Source organism: Chionomys nivalis, chromosome 2 (genome assembly GCF_950005125.1).
Source record: "Chionomys nivalis chromosome 2, mChiNiv1.1, whole genome shotgun sequence".
Taxonomy (NCBI): domain Eukaryota; kingdom Metazoa; phylum Chordata; class Mammalia; order Rodentia; family Cricetidae; genus Chionomys; species Chionomys nivalis.
In genome coordinates this window covers 67,369,923-67,387,842 of record NC_080087.1, presented here as the reverse complement: position 1 = coordinate 67,387,842, position 17,920 = coordinate 67,369,923, and the positions used below count along the sequence as shown (strand labels likewise).

At 37.2% G+C, this 17,920-nt stretch overlaps 1 protein-coding gene across 3 annotated transcripts in view; it reads left to right on the top strand.

Annotated features, from left to right (window-relative positions):
* LOC130864355 (vomeronasal type-2 receptor 116-like) overlaps positions 1-13,865 on the top strand; it is a 47,757-nt gene extending 33,892 nt beyond the window's left edge. Inside the window, exons 5-7 of one of the 3 annotated variants that reach the window (XM_057754616.1) lie at positions 2,043-2,166; positions 10,939-11,829; positions 13,825-13,865. In XM_057754616.1, the coding sequence (XP_057610599.1) occupies positions 2,043-2,166; positions 10,939-11,829; positions 13,825-13,865 (1,056 nt within the window). Of the gene's footprint in view, positions 1-2,042; positions 2,167-10,938; positions 11,844-13,824 lie in introns of those variants that run through there. The other 2 variants (XM_057754629.1, XM_057754621.1) reach the window with 2 other exon arrangements.
* The last annotated feature ends 4,055 nt before the right edge of the window (positions 13,866-17,920 follow it).

Genomic DNA, 17,920 nt, shown 5'->3' with positions numbered 1-17,920 from the left:
AAATCATGTTACTATACCCAACAAAGTTATCCTTTATAATGAAATGAGGCTTTGAGATCTCTTCAAGGGCAGAACTTAGGTAGGAAGGGAAAGAATAATTGAATTCTGTGAGGAAGAAAGCATATCGGGAGATATGCCATGCCCGGAATTTTACCTAATAAGCCACTGCCACATGGTATACACAGATTAATAGAAATGGGTTAAATTAAGATGTAAGAAGTAGCCAATAAGAAACTAGACCTAATGGGTCAAGCAGTGATTTAATTAATACAGTACCTGTGTGGTAATTTGGGGGCTAAACTAGCCAGGCAATTGAGATGAACAAGAAGCTCACTCTCTGCAACAGTTCAGCATTCATTGAGAGTTAAAATTTAAATCAAACAAAAAGTCTTATACAATAGAAGGAACCCATCTTTACTTAATAAGATCTACTTTTCCATTAATTACTCAATGTTTTCCAGCCTGATCATATTAAAAAGTTTTTCTATGACAATCATATTGATAACATTGTACTACCGGAAAAGAAACTCAAAGAATTTCCAATGAAATCCTAACTGAAGTCAGGTGTATGTGTTGGTGTGTATGCTTAGTTAAAACTCTTGGGTGGCAGAGGTAGAAAAAAAACCCTATCTGTTTATGTCCAGCCTGGCCTGCTTAGCATATCCTAGTGAATGAGGTTTGCATAAACAGACACTGGCTCGAATAAACAGAGATTGGACAAGGATTGGCATTTTCTTCATGCTTCTTGAAAACAGTCCTTAATATCTTAGCAAATACAAAAAAAGAAATAGTAAAAATTAAATAAAGAAAAGAAGAGAATAAATATGCACAGTGGTAGCATGTACATTTAATGCCAGTGTTCAGAAGACAGGAGAGGCAGATTTCTGTGTGATCTAAGCTAATGTACTCTATTTAGGTAGTTGAGGTCTACCAATATTACAATTTGAGACTCTGTTTAAAGAAAACCACACGAAAGAAGGAAGATTTGTAGTAAATCATCTTGTGGAGAACATGAAAGAACCAATGCAGAGGAGAAACTGTGGTGTTGACACATAGCTCAGTTCTGAACAGAGGATGCAGAGTGAGCGCACAACAATCAGAGATGTCTAAAACTGTGTATAGGTCCCAATTGAGAGTTTTTTGGTTATACAAAGCTTTTTTATTTTAAACTTTAAAAAATACTTCAATGAAATTTTTACAAAATCAAACTTTTATTCAGGCTCCCCAAATATTTGCAGCCTTTTAAGCATTTACACCTTAGGAAACACCATTCCTTACAGCTCAATGCATATCTATTAAGCTCACTCTGCCTATTTAGCTGCTTTTTTTCTCTTTACACTATGTCATGCTTTGCAGTGCTGATTTTGGAGTTCATGTGTACTATCTGACATTTAGAGAGATATTCCCCTGTTTCAGATGTCCATTCATCTCAGCTTTCTCTGATGTTCCTATGATTAAATACTGACCAAAATCATATTTTGGGGGGGATTGATTGGGCTCATGAATTATGGCAAAGAAATGACAAGGCAGGCAGGCATATGGAGATTGCAACTAAATCATAGATGCTGAAGGAATATACCTAATAGGCTTTCTCACACAGATCTGAGTAGGGACAGCACTGCCCACAGAGGGCAGAACAGTCGTAAATCAATTACCCATTAATAAAATGCTTAAATAAATTGACAGCAGGCTATTTCAATGGAAAGAAATATTTTAGTTAAGGTTCTCTATAACTTATTAATGGACTTTGTGTCAAGGTTATGAAAATTAAGTAGAAAAAAAACACTTTGCAATCTCTATAGTGTTCATATCAAATAATCAATTCTTCCTCCTTAATTTCTATGTTTGAAAATCTATTCAAACTTACATCAATTTGTTTCCATACATTTGCATGTGTGGTATTATAAAATATATTAAGTTTAATCTGATCACTCCTTTGATGTACAGAAAATCAGTTTATGGGTATTTAAACATAATAATAGAATAGACTCATAGAAAGAGAAGGTAAAATATCTGACACCAGCATGTCTGATTTTGCACAGATGCCGCCCTCTGTGTGCACTGTGGATTGTGGTCCTGGATTCAGAAAATTCTGGCAGGAGGGAATGGCAGCCTGCTGTTTTGATTGCAGCCCCTGCCCACAAAATGAAGTTTCTAATGAGACGAGTGAGTGTTTGCTAATGAGCTAAATCCTTCACATTATATAGATCATCTTCTCTCAGTCATACTGGCACTATCAAATGGTCCAAAAGACAACCAAAGAAATAAAATATCACTTTCCTAAGTTAGTTTTATAGGACTATGATTATTAACAAAGTCACTTTAAGTAAGTTGTTATACCATTTTAGTGGTATTTTAATAAATAAAGAGTGCCTGAAAATCTAAGAATAAAACACTCCCACTGGTCTGCCTTACAGATCACATTATGATAACATGCACCTTTAATCCCAGTAGCCACAATGACACGCACATTTAATCCCAGTAACTATCCTAGTTGATAAAGCAATCGGGTGTTGCAAATCTTTAATCCCATTGATACATGCATTTAGTCCCTGCCCTAGAGAGGAATATAAGATGGGGGAAGACAACTCTCAAACATAGTTCTTTTTGAGATTCTGAGAGGCAGGATAGTCATTTCGGACTGAGGTTGACCCAATGACTGACTGCTTTGCTTTTCAGATTTTCAGGTTGAACCCCAATTTCTGACCCTGAGGGTTTTTTTTTAATCATGCTTCATTTGGAACCCAACTTTTTGGGGATATGAATTCATGAAAATGATGTTTGCTTGATGATTTTTATACACAAGCCCAGGACACTGATCTATTGGAATTCCAGTTCTAAGAGCTGGAACCAAATCTAGCTACCTGGGTTCAGGAGAAAAACTAGAGCTTCCAGATCCCATCTGCCCTGTCTTAGCTTCCATGTAAAGATCCAAAATACACAGAAAAACTGGGTACTGTGTGCTATTGTGTTGTCTTTGAATTGTTTGACTTCTGAGGAAGGAGCAACAGCTGCCAAAAGGCATTTGGTTATTGATGACGCTGGATTGATCCAACCTGTATATTTTGAAAATTTAAGTCAAAAAATATGTTACTTTGGAGAAGATGTTTTACTTTTATTTCCAAAAAAAGTGAGAGGTTGTGGATTCATTTGGGTTAAGAAAAATAAGGTTTGCTCAAGGAAGATTACCTGAAAAATCTCCAGTGGGAACAGATGACCCAGATGATCCAATGTTTCAGAGCACATTTGTTGCAGTTTCCTCTGAGTTCTGCATCCAGAACAGCTTTAAGACTTCGGGCTGCTATGATCCAGGCTTACAGAATACTCCAATAAGTACTTGACCATAATTTAAAAATCTCTTTTGGTAACAAAAGATTGTCAGCACCCACAGTCAGCAGGATGTAGCATAAAAAACTATGCCCCAATCCCCCCAAATGTATTATGGATATTTGTTTTTGTTTAAAACATTTGTTACAAGTTGTTATGTTTAGAAATACAGCTAAACAAACAAATTTGATTCAAGGTTCTTGTTTTGAAAAATAAAAACGACAGGCTGTAGTGGTGCCTGCCTTTAATTACAGCACATGGTAGGCATAAGCAGGCAGATCTCTGTGAGATCGAGGAGAGGCTCTATAGTTACTGAGAAAATACTGTCTTTAAAAAAAAAAAAGAAAGAAAAAGAAAAAGAAAAAGCCGGGCAGTGGTGGCACACGCTTTTAACCCCAGCACTCGGGAGGCAGAGGCAGGCGGATCTCTGTGAGTTCGAGGCCAGTCTGGTCTACAAGAGCTAGTTCCAGGACTGGAACCAAAAAAGCTACGGAGAAACGCTGTCTTAAAAATTAAAAAAGAAAGAAAGAAAGAAAGAAAGAAAGAAAGAAAGAAAGAAAGAAAGAAAGGAGGGAGGGAGGGAGGGAGGGAGGGAGGGAGGGAGGGAGGGAGGGAGGGAGGGGGGGGAAGGAGGGAGGGAGGGAGGGAGGGAGGGAGGGAGAGAGAGAGAGAGAAATAAGTAATGAAAAAAAAGGGAAATAGAAATATGATAAAATAGAGATGTAGATTATTGACTCTACTCTGAAAAGAAAAGGGGAGGATATAAATATGACAAGGTAAAAAGGTAGATTATTGATTCTAATTTTTTTATTAACAATTTCCACCTCCTCCCTGCCTCCCTTTTCCCTCCCCCTCCCCCCACTCACCACGCCCCACTCCCATCCCCCTCCCTCTTCAATCCTAAGAGCAGTCAGGGTTCCCTGCCCTGTGAGCAGTCCAAGGTCCTCCCCCCTCCATCCAGGTCTAGGAAGATGAGCATCCAAACAGACTAGGCTCCCACAAAGCCAGTATATGCAGTAGGATCAAAACCCAGTGCCATTGTCCTTGACTTTTCAGCAGCCCTCATTGTCCACCATGTTCAGAGAGTCCAGTTTGATCACATGCTCCATCAGTCCCAGTCCAGATGGCCTTGGTGGGCTCCCAATAGATCAGCCCCACCGTCTCAGTGGGTGGGTGCCCCCTTGCGGTCTTGACTTCCTTGCTCATGTTCTCCCTCCTTCTGCTCCTCATTTGGACCTTGGGAGCTCAGTCCATTGCTCCAATGTGGGTCTCTGTCTCTATCTCCGGCCATCGCCAGATGAAGGTTCTATGGTGATATGCAAGATATTCATTAGTATGGCTATAGGATCAGGCCATTTCAGGCTCTCTCTACTCAGCTGCCCACGGACCTAGTTGGGGACATTTCTCTGGACCCCTGGGAACCCCTCTAGAGTCAAGACTCTTGCCAACCCTAAAATGGCTCCCTTAATTAAGATATATACTTCCCTGCTCCCATATCCATCCTTCCATTATCCCAACCATCCCATTCCCCCAAGCTCTCCCCATCCTCCCCTTCTAACTTTTCTCTCCCCATATCCCCTTTCCCCCACCCCACCCCACCCCCCAGATCCCAGTTTTTTGCCCAGCAATCTTGTCTACTTCCAATATCCAGGAGGATAACTATATGTTTTTCTTTGGGTTCACCTTCTTATTTAGCTTCTCTAGGATCGTGAATTATAGGCTCAATGTCCTTTATTTATGGCTAAAAACCAATTGTGAGTGAGTACATCCCATGGTCATCTTTTTGGGTCTGGGTTACCTCACTCAGGATAGTGTTTTCCATTTCCATACATTTACATGCAAAATTCAAGAAGTCATTGTTTTTTACCACTGAGTAGTACTCTAATATATATACATTTTCTTCATCCATTCTTCCATTGAAGGGCATTTAGGTTGTTTCCAGGTTCTGGCTATTACAAATAATGCTGCTACAAACATAGTTGAACAAATACTTTTGTAGTATGATAGGGCATCTCTTGGGTATATTCCCAAGAGTGGTATTGCTGGATACTGGGGTAAGTTGATCCCAAATTTCCTGAGAAATCGCCACACTGATTTCCAAAGTGGCTGCACAAGTTTGCATTCCCACCAGCAATGGATGAGGATACCCCTTATTCCACATCCTCTCCAGCAAAGGCCATCGTTGGTGTTTTTGATTTTAGCCATTCTGACAGGTGTAAGATGGTATCTCAAAGTTGTTTTGATATGCATTTCCCTGATCGCTCAGGAGGTTGAGCATGACCTTAAGTGTCTTTTGGCCATTTGAACTTCTTCTGTTGAGAATTCTCTGTTCAGTTCAGTGCCCCATTTCTTAACTGGGTTAATTAGCATTTTAGTTTCTTGAGTTCTTTATATATTTTGGAGATCAGACCTTTGTCTGTTGCAGGGTTGGTGAAGATCTCCCAGTCAGTGGGTTGCCTTTTTGTCTTAGTGACAGTGTCCTTTGCTTTACAGAAGCTTCTCAGTGTCAGAAGGTCCCATTTATTCAATGTTGTTCTTAATGTCTGTGCTGCTGGGGTTATATGTAGGAAGTGGTCTCCTGTGCCCATATGTTGTAGAGTACTTCCCACTTTCTCTTCTATCAAGTCCAAATGGATTAAAGACCTCAATATCTGTCTGAACACACCGAACTTGATTCTAATTTTTAAAAGCAAGTATTAGCTTTAAATGTTTCACACTGGTTTTACTTTTGTATATTGTATACAAATTTTGTATATTGATACAAATTTGATATTAATTTTGTTAAAACATATTGTACATGCATTTTGAATCTTGTTCAAGGTATTGGACCTATACAGCTCATTTAACAATGTAATGCAAATTTCTAGTCCTTGAAAATGAGTATTATTAATTAAAATTAGTATTATTAATTAAAATTAGTATTATCAACTAATTATTAGGAGAATAGAGCAGACCAGTCAACTTCAGAGAAGATAATGGACATTGAAGAAATTCCACATGGAGTTTACCTTCTTTGTGGCAAAAGTAAGTCACTAATAGGAAGTTAATTAGGTATAAGCTTTTGGACTCACCAAGATGGGATATATACAAAATATTTTCTCTCAACTTGTCAAATACAAATGGACTCAATATTGTGGGTATATTTATATTGTATATAGTCGTTATACTTATTGTATATAGTTTTCTCATATTAATAATAGCCTTCTTTTTATTATTTTTCAACATAAAGGGGAAATGTAGAGGCAGTTCAATTATATTTTAATAAATATATACTGCTTGAAGATCTTAGAGTAGAACAGTTCCACTAGTCAGCCTTACAGACAAGATTATGATAACAAACACCTTTAATTCTTGTAGCCACCCTAATTAATAAAGAAATTGGGTGGTGCATGCCTTTAATCCCAGCCCTAGAAGGGAATATCAAATGGTGGGTCACAGCTCTCAAACAAAGTCTCTTTTGAGATTCCAGGAGGCAGGATAGCCATTTCAGACCGAGGTTGAGGTAAGAGTCAGTGACTGCAGTTTTGTTTTTCAGATCTTCAGGTTGAACCCAATTTCTAACCCTGTGATTTTATTAATCATACTTCATACCACAACATACTTTCATTGAGAGTCTATATTAGCTGGCCATTTCTCAAAAATCAGTTTTGACAGTCATACAAGAGTGTGATCAAATTCTATACAATATTGTTGATAGTAACTAATATCTTCTGAAACTACATATAGAATTTATTCCAGTCATGAATCTTTAATAATATTTATTTTCTTTCAATTGTCATGTCTCTATATGTCACTCTATAAGTTTATAGCCACCATGTATTTGCAGAAATCAATGGAGAAGAGACTAGATCATCACAGTAATTATACTCTATTATGTGCATCTTGGGAACCAAATTCAAGTACTCCGTAAGATTAATAAGGAGGAAAAAATCATTACTTGTAAATGTTTCAATGACTGTTAATTATTAGACTGAAGACTTCAAGCAATAACCAAAGATCCCTTTTCCAAAGATCAATGTGATTTACTATTTAGGGAAGTGTAATCACTGTTAGCACATGATGTACAAAATATGGAGTCTTACAATCATCATTTTTTTTACATACAGCACACAGTAATGTCAAAGAGTAGAAGATTTAAATCATTTCCTGTGAAAGCAACTAACCACAATTACGCTAGCGTTCCTGTCTCCTATACAGCTCATATCAGTCAACTGAGTGTTTAGAGGTGCTTACATAAAAATGACAGATAGATAGTTTACTTCCCTGTCGCCTGTCATCCTATATAATGAAAGTTTATAAAGGACATTTGTGTGTGGTAAGATGACTCACAAGTTAAATCCATTGCCACTAAACTTGAAGATGAGCTCATACCTGGACCCATGTGGTAGGAAGTGGTTGCCAACTCATTGAGATTGTGTTCTGATCTCTATGCGCCTACACATATGTATCATGAGGGCCTGCTTGTTGGGGTTTCTGTCTTCTCACAAAGTTCCCCAGTCCGTAAGTCCCAAAAGAAATTACACAGAGATCTCCATAAACTGATTGGCCCATTAGTTCAGGCTTCTTATTAAATCTTATAACTTACATTAGCCCATTATTCTAGTATATGTTAGCCACATGGCTCAGCACCTTTTTCATCAGGGCAGGACACATCTTCCTTCTTTGGTGTCTGGACAGGACTGAGGAGAAATGGGTTTCCTCCTTCCCAGAATTCTCCTGTTCCCATTGACCCTTCTGTTCTTCCTGTCTGGTTGTCCCACCTGTACTTCCTGCCTGGCTCCTGGCCAATCAGCGTTTATTTAAAACATAATTGACAGAATATAGAATTGTCACAAACCACACATAGAGTATACTCCAAGTTAATTAAACAAACTGCAATTAAATTGTCTTAAATATAAAAATATGGGGTATTTGCAACAATAAATACAATAAAAATTAAGCAAAAAATATTTTCTTAATCCTTTAAATATGTGTATATTTGTGAGATGGGTGGTTATGTGTGCACAATGCACAATGTGTACAAAATGCAAGTGAGTGGCATTCAATGCTCCTGTAGTTATAATTGTAAACGATTGTGAGACACATAATATGGATACTGGGAATTAAACTCAGGTATTCTGCATGAACAGTATATTCTCTTGATAACTGGGATAAATTTTCAGTACATTAAGCAAATTAAATAATAATATGTGTCCATAAATTTATCTTTCTAGATAAAAATGCTTAAAATCTAGAAGCACATTCTCATTCTTTCCAATTATCCAATGGTTCAAAACTATTGAAATCATATTTTCTATTGGTTCCAGGGTGAAGATTATAACCTATGAATGCATTACTATTCTTCAAAGCAAACCTTCTGTATTACCACTTTTACCTATATATTTTTCTGTTTTCATACTCATGGTGTTATAGCAATATCTACTTTACACCAGAGTTCAGTTAAAGAATCCTGGTCTCAAATAAATTGTTATTAGGAAGGAAGGTATTTGTTTGTTCCCAAAGTTAATGGAATCAAGATGTTGGGCTTTAAATGCTAAGTATGTACAGAGGTTTCTACCTTCAAGATAGGTTTACAGTTTCTTTAAGTTTCAAGGATAAAGCATCCCTACTGCCTGAAAAGGACACAAGTTAAAACATTTTTTTATTTTATTTAATTATATTTTGCTTTTTAAAACAAAAAAATAGCCGGGCGGTGGTGGCGCACGCCTTTAATCCCAGCACTTGGGAGGCAGAGGCAGGCGGATCTCTGTGAGTTCGAGACCAGCCTGGTCTACAAGAGCTAGTTCCAGGACAGGCTCCAAAACCACAGAGAAACCCTGTCTCAAAAAAAAACCAAAAATAAATAAATAAATAAATAAATAAATAAATAAATAAATAAATAAAATAAAACAAAAAAATATGTTTATATAACTTTCTTATCTCATTCCCATTTCCCTACTTTGCCCATATAAACTAAATAACTTTGATATTTGAGCTCTGTTGTTACTTTTACATGTATACATACATGTAGATATAGCCACACATACAACTTACTGATTCTGAAGGAACTTTTATCAGTCTAAGAATGGAAAATATGATTTCAGCAAGATTTGCCTTTTTTGCCCATTCCCTTTGCCATGCTAAAGAACATTATATTAGGGGCTGGAGAAATGGCTCAGAGGTTAAGAGCATTACCTGCTCTTCCAAAGGTCCTGAGTTCAATTGCCAGCAACCACATGGTGGCTCACAACCATCTGTAATGGGGTCTAGTACCCTCTTTTGGCCTGCAGGCATACAAACAGACAGAATATTGTATACATAATAAATAAATATTTTTTTTAAAAAAAGAACATTATATTACAGTGATAGTAATTGGCCCTTTGGGAGTTCTGGACTCGTTGGAGTAGTTGTAGTCTTACTGGCAAAAACGTGTCACAGAAGAGGGAGATTTTGAGGTTTTATATGCTTAATTCATTATCAGTGAGATCATTTACTTTCTGTTGCCTATGGATCAAAGATATAGAATCCTCAGCTCCTTCTCCAGCACCATGTTTGCTTCCATATCAACATGTCCCAAGATAAAAATATGGACTGAGCTTCCAAACTATAGGACACTCATTTATATGTTTTTACTTGTAAGAGTAACTGTGGTCATGGTTTCTCCTCACATCAACAGAAATGATGACATGGCTAGTATTTTCCTTAAACTAGCCACCAAGCTCTAATACCTTATTTGGTCACTTATTCCTCCCAAGGCTCACTATCAGCTATCAAAGAATTGAAATCTAGCTAGCAAGAAGTACTTTATGGTTTTCTTATTAACCTGTCCAATCAAAGCTAAATTATTTATACTGTTAGGGGGTTCCTCTTTTATCTTTATAAACTGCTATTTTCATTTAGGCCACACTTGTCACCTCTAATAAAAGTCAATATTATGTCCTCCCTGAAAAAAAGCCCTTCCCTCCTCTCTTGTTGATTTACCCCTATCCATCCTCTATATCCTGTCTTTGATTCTTATTCACTATGCACTGTCCCTTTGTAAAAATCAATCTCCTTTGGGTTGAGAATTTGATCTTAGCATGTTGGGTGCAGACCCCAACAGTCCGTACAGATTTTGTTTCCTGCTTCTTCTATGTCAGTGTGTTTGGGCTGGTGAATTCATATTAGAAAATGTATCACATAACTTGTACCAATAGAAGACACAATCTCCACCTATTTCAGGAAAAGCATTTATAAAATACACATTAATACAGGAGGCATCTCAGTAACCATGGGATCTGAGATATTAAAATACACTCTGTGCAATACAATGATTAATTATTTTAATCTCTGTAAACTCACTACTTTCAGTCAGTTCATCATAACATTCAGAAAGTACTGAAAATATCTGTGCTTTCTGATAACATAAAAATGGTGTCATTAACACATAGTTAACATATTGTTTTATTTAATTGCCCATAAAGATAATGAATGCATATTATGAAATGAAAGTATTGCTATGCAACAGTGTCTCTCAAATACATCATCAGCAAAGAATGCCGATATCACAATGTTTACTCAACACACTGAATTGAAATATTCTGTCAATAAATGGCAGAAGTTGTACTAATAATGCTTTTCTGTCTCCGGCAGATGTGGACAACTGTGTGAGATGTCCAGAGAATGAGTATGCAAACAGAGAGCAGAACCAGTGCATTCAAAAAGTTGTGATCTTTCTGAACTACAAAGACACCTTAGGGATGGTTCTTACCTTGATGGCCTTGTTCTTCTCTGCATTCACAACTGTGGTTCTTGGGATTTTTGTGAAGAATCATGACAGTCCCATTGTGAAGGCCAACAACCAGAATCTCAGCTACATCTTGCTAATTTCACTCATCCTTTGTTTCCTGTGTCCCTTGCTTTTCATTGGGCATCCCAACTCAGCTACCTGCGTTCTGCAACAAATCACATTTGGAGTTGTATTCACTGTGGCTGTTTCCACTGTGTTGGCCAAAACAGTGACTGTGCTGCTTGCTTTCAAAGTCACAGTCCCTGGAACAAGGATAAGGTATTTTCTGGTTTCTGGTGTACCCAACTACATCATTGCCATCTGTACGCTCATCCAAATTATTCTCTGTACAATCTGGCTGCAATTTTCTCCTCCTTTTATTGATGAAGATGTGCACTCTGAACATGGGCAGATCATCATTGTGTGCAACAAGGGCTCAGTTACTGCATTCTACTGTGTCCTGGGATACCATGGCTCCCTTGCATTAGGGAGCTTCATTGTTGCATTCTTGGCCAGGAATCTCCCTGACACGTTCAATGAAGCCAAGTTATTGACTTTCAGCATGCTGTTGTTTTGTAGTGTCTGGATCACCTTTCTCCCTGTCTACCACAGCACCAAGGGCAAGATAATGGTGGCTGTGGAGGTCTTGTCCATCTTGGCTTCCAGTGCAGGCCTACTGGGATGCATTTTTATCCCCAAGTGCTACATAATTTTGTTAAGACCAGAGAGAAATTCTCTTCAAAAGTTAAGGGAGAAAACATCTTCCTGAATACACATTTCATAAATTGTAACGACAACTACAGAATTGGTACAGAACCACCTAATACAATACAATGTAAACTGTATGAATGGTTAATGATTCTCATCATTTCTTCTAATTATGAAGCACAGCAGTGTCACATATACTACTTTTCTGTACATTGTGATCTATAAATATCCACACAGCCACTTACTTTATCAGATCCATTTCTTGAACATTGACACATAGAAGATGTTTTCCTTTATTTCACAATTGCACAGTAAGATTTGACATAAACTCCCAGTAATACTATTGATATCTGAGTGAATGTGGGACTTTAAATGCAAATGAAAACAGAGAAATCCTATAGTAGAGTAAAAATTCTTCCAGATTGTGGAACAAATTTTCCCGCTTTTATGGAAATAAAAGAGAATCCTGTTTTATCCTGGGAGTAACAAGAGAAGAATTTAGGAGAGAGAAAGAAATGTTTTAATAAAGAGATATAAAGGATATTGAGAAAGATGAAAAGGTGTCTCAGCATTTAATGTCATGTGTGTTTTTTTCAAGGATATGAGTTCACTATCCATTCTCCGAAACTTGCAGTTGACACTTTCCTATAACAATAGCTCCAATGAAAAGATTGCACTCTTCTTGCTTCCAAGAACATGTACATTCAGATATGCACATAATAATACATTCAAAAAGCATAATATAACTAATTGAAATTAAATTATTTTTAAATTTACAAATCTCTTATTTGCAGATAATATAATAATAATGAAAATTAAATTTTAATTTTAAATTGCCTGAATTTAAATATGGTGCAATTAAACAATACATGTTTATATCATGCATGATACAGTAAAGAACAATGTATAAAATATCTACACAATTATTTTCTATTGATTACATTATGTTAATAGAGACTTTTATAAAGTATATTTCTCATTTATTGTTTTGAATAGGAAAATATAAAACTGTATATTCTGTATATTAGATTCAATATACTGAATTCATAACTATACTATTTTTATTTTTTAAAACACAGAAGAAAAAATAAAAGATATCTATCTATGTTTATCTAAATATACGTAGACATATAGATAGATATCTTTCCGTGGTAAATTTTAGACTTTGACAAACTTAAATCATGAAACCGAAATGCTTTAACAGTGGTTCCCAGAAGATGTTAAGTTAATGTGATGACCACTTGATTTTGTCTGACACATGAGGTTGTTTTCTCTTTTTGCTGTCTTACTGTGATATTTGGGCATAGAGACACAACCCACAGACTTTCCTATAATGTTCATTGTTAGCTCTACATAATACAACTCATTCTTCTCCCCTCCCTATTGTGAGTATAGATTGTATTAAAAGATAATGTTCATCTTAAAGTTGAATTTTACAAAACACTGAAATGGAACACTGGTTTTATTTTTTCCTTCATTAAAAATATTTTTCCATATAATATCCCCTGGTTAGGGCTTCTCCTGCCTTTACTTCTTTATTCTTCCATACTCCTTCCCATAACCCCTTTATGTTATCTTATCCACCCCTTCCTATCTCTCATTGAAAACAGTTTCTACAGGGAAGAAATAAAAAATAAACTAAGATTAAGAAAAACTAATGCATTATGTTAGGTCAAAATGAGGAAACATAAAGAAAAGATCCAAAAAATAGATGGGAATCAGACCAATTGGATTCCACTCAATAATTCCATAAAAATTTAGCCTGAGTGGGGCCTTGGTGGTGCACACCTTTAATACTAGCACTCAGGGGGCAGAGACAGGTGAATCCCTGTGAGTTTGAGGCCAGCCTGGTCTACAAGAGGTAGTTCCAGGACAGAGCTAGGGACACAGGGAAACGCTGTCTCAATAAACCAAAAAAAAAAAAAATTAACCTGAAACTTATAATATATATGCAAAGTATATATATACATATATATATATGTTAAAATGTGGAAATTGTTATATGTGTACATTATATGTGTGTGTGTTGCATAATAGATATGATATGACAAGCCAAACAATTAGAGAGAAGGGGAAATTCTGACACAACATTATGAGACAAGGACATCTGCAAATGAGGCTGAGTGCATTATCTGTTCACATCTGCTTCTGGGCATGCAAATTTCCCTATTGAGTCTTTTTGGAGGAAAGGCAATTATCATCAGTCAGTGATTATAAATTGGATATTGCTTCAGGACTAGGGATAAAGCTTGTGTTTACTTCTACTTTCAGGTCTGGGACCCCAACTGGGAAACACACATGTAAGAACTGTGCCTGTTGCCTCAGGTTCTGTGATTTCTTTTGTGTTTAAATCCTGTTTATATAGAAGGCTTTTTTCTTTGGTGTCCTCCATCCACCTTGGATTTTATACTCTGTACATAATCTTCCATACAATTTTCAGAGGCTTGCAGGGAGATATGTGAAGGAAAGAACTCTTTTAAACTTTAAAGGGGAAATGAAAAAATCCCTTAAAAATGGAGGAAAATACAAACAAAAAAATCAATAAATCACACACACAAAAACAAGAAAACCAAGAAGAAAACAAACAGTAGAAACAAGCTGCTCAAACATTCAAGACTTGAAGACTGAAATATGGGCAATAAAGAAAACACAAATAGAGGGAATTCTGGATATGGGAAATTTGAGTAAATGAACAGAAACAACAGAAGCAAGTTTAACCAACAGAATACATGAGATGGAAGAGATAATCTCAGGTGTTGAAAATATTTTAGAGAAAATAGAATCAATGGTCAAAGAAAACATTAAATCCATTAAATTCTTAATACAAAGGATCCAGGAAATATGGGACACCATGAAAAGATCAAGCATAACAATAATAGAAATAGAAGATTGAGAGTGCCAGCTCAAAGGCACAGACACTATATTAAACAAAATCAAAGAAGAAAACTTTCCCAACCTGAAGTAGAATATTCCTATGCAGGTATAAGAAACTTGCAGAACACCAATAGACTCAACATAAAAAGTACCCTTGTCATGTAATAATCAAAGCACAAAACATACCAAACAAAGAAAGAATATTAAGAGCTGCAAAGGAAAAAAAATCAAGTAACATATAAAGTCAGACCTGAATTCTCAATGGAAAACATAAAAGCCTGAAGATCCTATGGTTTTATTTTTTTTTTTTTTTTTTTTTTTTTTTTTTTTTTTTTTTTAAAATATTTATTTATTTATTATGTATACAATATTCTGTCTGTATGCCTGAAGGCCAGAAGAGGGCGCCAGACCTCTTTACAGATGGTTGTGAGCCACCATGTGGTTGCTGGGAATTGAACTCAGGACCTTTGGAAGAGCAGGCAATGCTCTTAACCACTGAGCCATCTCTCCAGTCCCCCGATCCTATGGTTTTATAGGCTACTTCCAGATGATTAGGGGCACTGATAATCTTCTGGGAACCCAAAGAAAAATTATGATTACGGTCAAGTCCTTACTGGAGTATGCTGTGAGGCTGGATCATATCAACCAGCAGTTGTGAAGCTGTTCTGGATGTTGAACTCAGAGGAAACTGCAACAAATATACTCTGAAATGTTGGATTATCTGGTTCATCTGTTCCCACAGGAGATTTTTCAGAGGATCTTTTTTGATCAAACCATATTTTTCTTAATCCAAGAATAAATCCATGGCTGATTAAACCTTAACTTTTTAGCTAACAATGAATCCACAGACTCTCATTTCCTATAGAAAGAAAAGCAAAACCTCTTCTCCAAAGTAACATATGTTTTGACTTAAATTTTGAAGTTAAGGCATTTTCATCAAACCTTATTTTTCTTAATGCAGAATGAATACACAGCCTTTCACTTTTTTTGGAAGCAAAAGCAAAACCTCTTCTTCAAAGTAGCACATCACTTTTTTTTATTTAAAATTTCCAGCCGGGCGGTGGTGGCGCACACCTTTAATCCCAGCACTTGGGAGGCAGAGGCAGGCGGATCTCTGTGAGTTCGAGACCAGCCTGGTCTACAGAGCTAGTTCCAGGACAGGAACCAAAAGCTACGGAGAAACCCTGTCTCGAAAAACCAAAAAATAAATAAATAAAATTTCCGCCTCCTCCTCACCTCCCATTTCCCTCCCGCTCCCCCCATCCCCCTTCCCCTCCCTCTCCAGTCCAAAGAGCAGTCAGGGTTCCCTGACCTGTGGGAAATCCAAGATCCTCCCACCTCCATCCAGGTCTAGTAAGGTGAGCATCCAAACAGACTAGGCTCCCATAAAGCCAGTACATGCAGTAGGATCAAAACCCAGTGCCATTGTTCTTGGCTTCTCAGTCAGCCCTCATTGTCCGCCACATTCAGAGATTCCAGTTTGATCCCATGCTCCATCAGTCCCAGTCCAGCTGGCCTTGGTGAGCTCCAATTAGACCAGCCCCACTGTCTCAGTGGGTGGATGCACCCCTCATGGTCCTGACTCCCTTGCTCATGTTCTCCCTCCTTCTGTTCCTCATTTGGACCTTGGGAGCTCAGTCTAGTGCTCCAGTGTGGGTCTCTGTCTCTATCTCCATCCATCGCCAGATGAAGGGGAAAAAAGAAACGAGAAAAAAATAATAAAAAAATAAAGTAGCACATCATTTGACTTAAATTTTAAAGTCAAGGCATTTTCAAAATATATAGGTTGGATTAATCCAGCAGCATTTATAATCAAATGTTTTTAGCAGCTATTGCCTCTTTCTCAATTCAAAGACTACACAATAACATACTGATTCCAGATTCTCTGTGTATTTTCCATCATTACACAGAAGCTAAGTCAGATAAGATGGAAGCTGAGAGTACTAGTTTTGTTTCCTGAACCCAGGTGGCTAGGTTTGTGTTCCAATTCCTAGAAATACAATTCCAATCCCTGCTCTGGCCTGGGATGGAGGCAAGAAAGCCTCAGGCAAATATTTTTTTCATAAATTTGTGCTCCAAAAGTTGGATGCCAAATGAAGCACAATTAATAAAAACTCAGGGTAATAATTTGGGGTTCAACCTGAAGATCAGAAAAGCAAAACATTCAGCCACTGGTTTCTTACCTTGATCTCAGTCAGAAATGGTGATCCTGCCTCCTGAAATCTCAGAATGAGAATTTGTGATGAGAGCTGTTTTCTCACATTTTATAATCTTCCCTAGGGCTGGGATGAAAGGTGTGCACCACCATGATTAAAAGCATATACCACTCAATTGCTGTGAGACAATGGTCTGTATCCTGTCACATGTATTTTCAATAAATGCTAGCCAGGTGGTGGTGGTGCACGCCTTTAATCCCAGCACTTGGGAGGCAGAGGCAGGCAGATCTCTGTGAGTTCGAGGCCAGCCTGGTCTACAAGAGCTAGTTCTGGGACGGGCACCAAAGCTACAGAGAAACCCTGTCTCGAAAAACCAATAAATAAATAAATAAATAAATAAATAAATAAATAAAATAAATGCTGATTGGCCTAGTAGCTCAGACTTCTTATTATATCTTATAACTTATATTAGCCCATTATACTTTTCTATGTTAAGCATGTGACTGGGTACCTTATTTGGCAAGGTATTATGCTTCTTCTGTGGCTGTATCACAACTGCAGACTGTACTTCCTTCTTCCCAGAATTCTCATTGCCCCGCATCTACTTCTCATCTGGTCACCCTACTTATACTTCCTGCCTGGCTACTGGCCAATCGGCATCTATTTAAAATATAAGTGATGGAGTACAGACCATTGTCCTTCCCTTTAAAGTACCAGAGTACTTCCCTTTAAAAGAAAAAACCAAGAACTCTGAATCTAATATATTTTGTTTAGCTTTTCTCTTGACCATTATCTATAACAACTTGTAACCAACATTCTAAACAAAGGACAGTATCCACAGTTTATTTTTTGGAAATGTGGACATACTTTTCCAGGCTACTCTCTGCTGATAATTTTATGGAGACCTAAAGAAATTTAGAATTATGATCAAGTTATGACTGGAGTATCCTGTGAGGCTTGATTATCTCAGGCAGCAGTCTTGAATCTGTTCTGGTTGTAGAACTCAGACATCTGGGCCATCTGCTCCTATCAGAGATTTCTCAGGGGCTCTTCCTTGATAAAAACTGATTTTTCATAAGTCAGAATAATCCACAGCTGACGGAGGAAG